Source organism: Oryx dammah, unplaced genomic scaffold, assembly GCF_014754425.2.
Source record: "Oryx dammah isolate SB20612 unplaced genomic scaffold, SCBI_Odam_1.1 HiC_scaffold_16, whole genome shotgun sequence".
NCBI classification, from domain to species: Eukaryota; Metazoa; Chordata; class Mammalia; order Artiodactyla; family Bovidae; genus Oryx; species Oryx dammah.
The window spans coordinates 48,804,267-48,806,132 of NW_024070200.1; the positions used below are offsets into that span (position 1 = coordinate 48,804,267).

General features: G+C 53.3%; 1 protein-coding gene across 1 annotated transcript; it reads right to left on the minus strand.

Moving 5' to 3' along the window:
• Positions 1 to 507: 507 nt before the first annotated feature.
• On the minus strand, positions 508 to 1,443 carry LOC120875349 (myeloid-associated differentiation marker-like). The gene has a single exon (XM_040257114.1). It carries the CDS (start codon positions 1,441 to 1,443, stop codon positions 508 to 510), a length of 936 nt encoding a protein of 311 aa, XP_040113048.1.
• Positions 1,444 to 1,866: the final 423 nt, after the last annotated feature.

Consider the following 1,866-nt stretch of genomic DNA (forward strand, 5'->3'; position numbering starts at 1 on the left):
CTGTGAGAATGGGGGTCTAATACCTAACTAACTACCCCAATCACAAATCCACACACACCAACTAAGGCAGCCCCAGGGGGACAGACACTTTTGGCAATGAGGCCGCTCCAGACGCCCAGGGTGTGAATAGCTGCACAGAGGGCTATGTGCTGTGGAGTCAGCACCTTAGGAGGTGGGAGGGGCTGGTGGGCAGAGAAGGAAGGATTCTCAGGTCCTGATGGATCAGAAGAAGGAAGACGGGGAGAGGTGGTCAGGACACAAGAGACGGGAAAACCAAGGATGACCCGATAAAGGACAAAAAGCAGAAAATGTAGAAAAGTTGAGAGCAGAAAGAGAAAAAGGCAAAACAGTGTGTGAGCAACCAAAGAAACCAGGAAGGAGATGGAGAAAGGGAGAAGGAAACAGAAAAGAGAGTGAGATGAAGGGGGAAGGATGAGGGGAGGGAGAGAGGGAGCCAGGAAGAGAGCATCAGAACTCTGTAAAGATACCGCCTGTGAGCAGAGGGGATCAGGAGACCCTGGGTAGAGCCTTAGTCTCCACAGAGACCTGGCGGGCCCAGTACCCCAGTTCGGTCATGTAAACCAGCAGGTTGGTGGCTGTCAGGACGGCCACAGCCAGGCGCTGGTCCCAGGCGCACATGTCATAGGTGAGCTCGTCCCTGCAGTCCCCATCGCTAGACCGCTGAGGATGCCCGCCGAACTCCTCGTTGAACTGGTAGAGCAGCCAGAAGACCAGAGCACTGATATAGAGGAGGACAGAGAGCAGGCTGAGCACAAGCTGGAAGAGAGGGAAGGGCCCGGGCAGCCTGCATTCCCATTCGCCCAGGTTCAGCAGGATGGCCAGGGCTGTTGGGATGAAGCAGATGGAATACACGGCCACACACCACTCCAGGGCCGGCTGGTGCAGGTACAGGGAGGTGTTGCTGATGAAGGCTAAGATGATGCCTGCCATGAAGGTCTCCAGCACCTTCAGCAGGCCTGGCACGGTGAGCACATAGCAGGAGGTCTTGTAGATCTTGCAGCGCTCCCACATTTCGACTACTTCCGTGGCATAAAACACAGACGCGATGCAGGAGAACACAGTAGCAGCGATGGCCCGGTCCTGGTAAGGACCATAAGGCAGGAACTGGACATAGGTGATGGAGTAGATGATGGAGGCCGAGAGACAGAGGAAGGCAGAGTAGCAGGCGAAGGTGTTAGATAAGTACCAGAAGAAAGGAAACTCCGATGGGAGCCTGCGTAACTCAACTGTGAGGATAATGAGGGTCCCCGCACAACAGAAGCACCAGATGGACATAAACCAGTTACCTATGTACCCCCTGTGAATGCCCATGTCGGCCACCAGAGAGAAAGACATGCAGGTGGAAAAAATCTGTGGCAGGCGGAGGAACCGGCACGTCATGTCCAAGTCGGCCAGGTATAGAGTTGCTCCTGAGTTGGACATGGTGTCGTGACGGTCAGGCAGGTCACAGTCACTGGGGTGGCAGGATCTTCCTGAGTAACCACTGTAAAAAGATCCAGTTCTGGAATTTGATTAAGAGAGATTCAGCTAGAAAGGCTCAGGGACCTGTGACGGCAGAGGCTCAGGGTCTGTGGAGTTAGAACGAATGGCCCAGATGCTTGGGTAACAGCACAGCTGCTCCTGAATGGTTCTCCCCACCCATCACTGTTGGCCTTGCCAGGATACTTGTCTTATCCCAAACCTCAGAGCTGGGTTGAGTCTGGCCTCAAACCATGAACATTGTGGATCTCTGACTGTGTCCCATTATCTATGGAGACACAGAGAAGGATGGTCCTTATCTGCAATCCAAACCCTTCGAGTCTCTCAAAATTGAAAACAAATTTTTGAAAAATTGTTGGGTAACAA

What these genes read in the sequence shown, in the direction of transcription:
- LOC120875349 (XM_040257114.1), bottom strand. Translation starts at nt 1,443, where the DNA reads ATGTCCAACTCAGGAGCAACTCTATACCTGGCCGACTTGGACATGACG.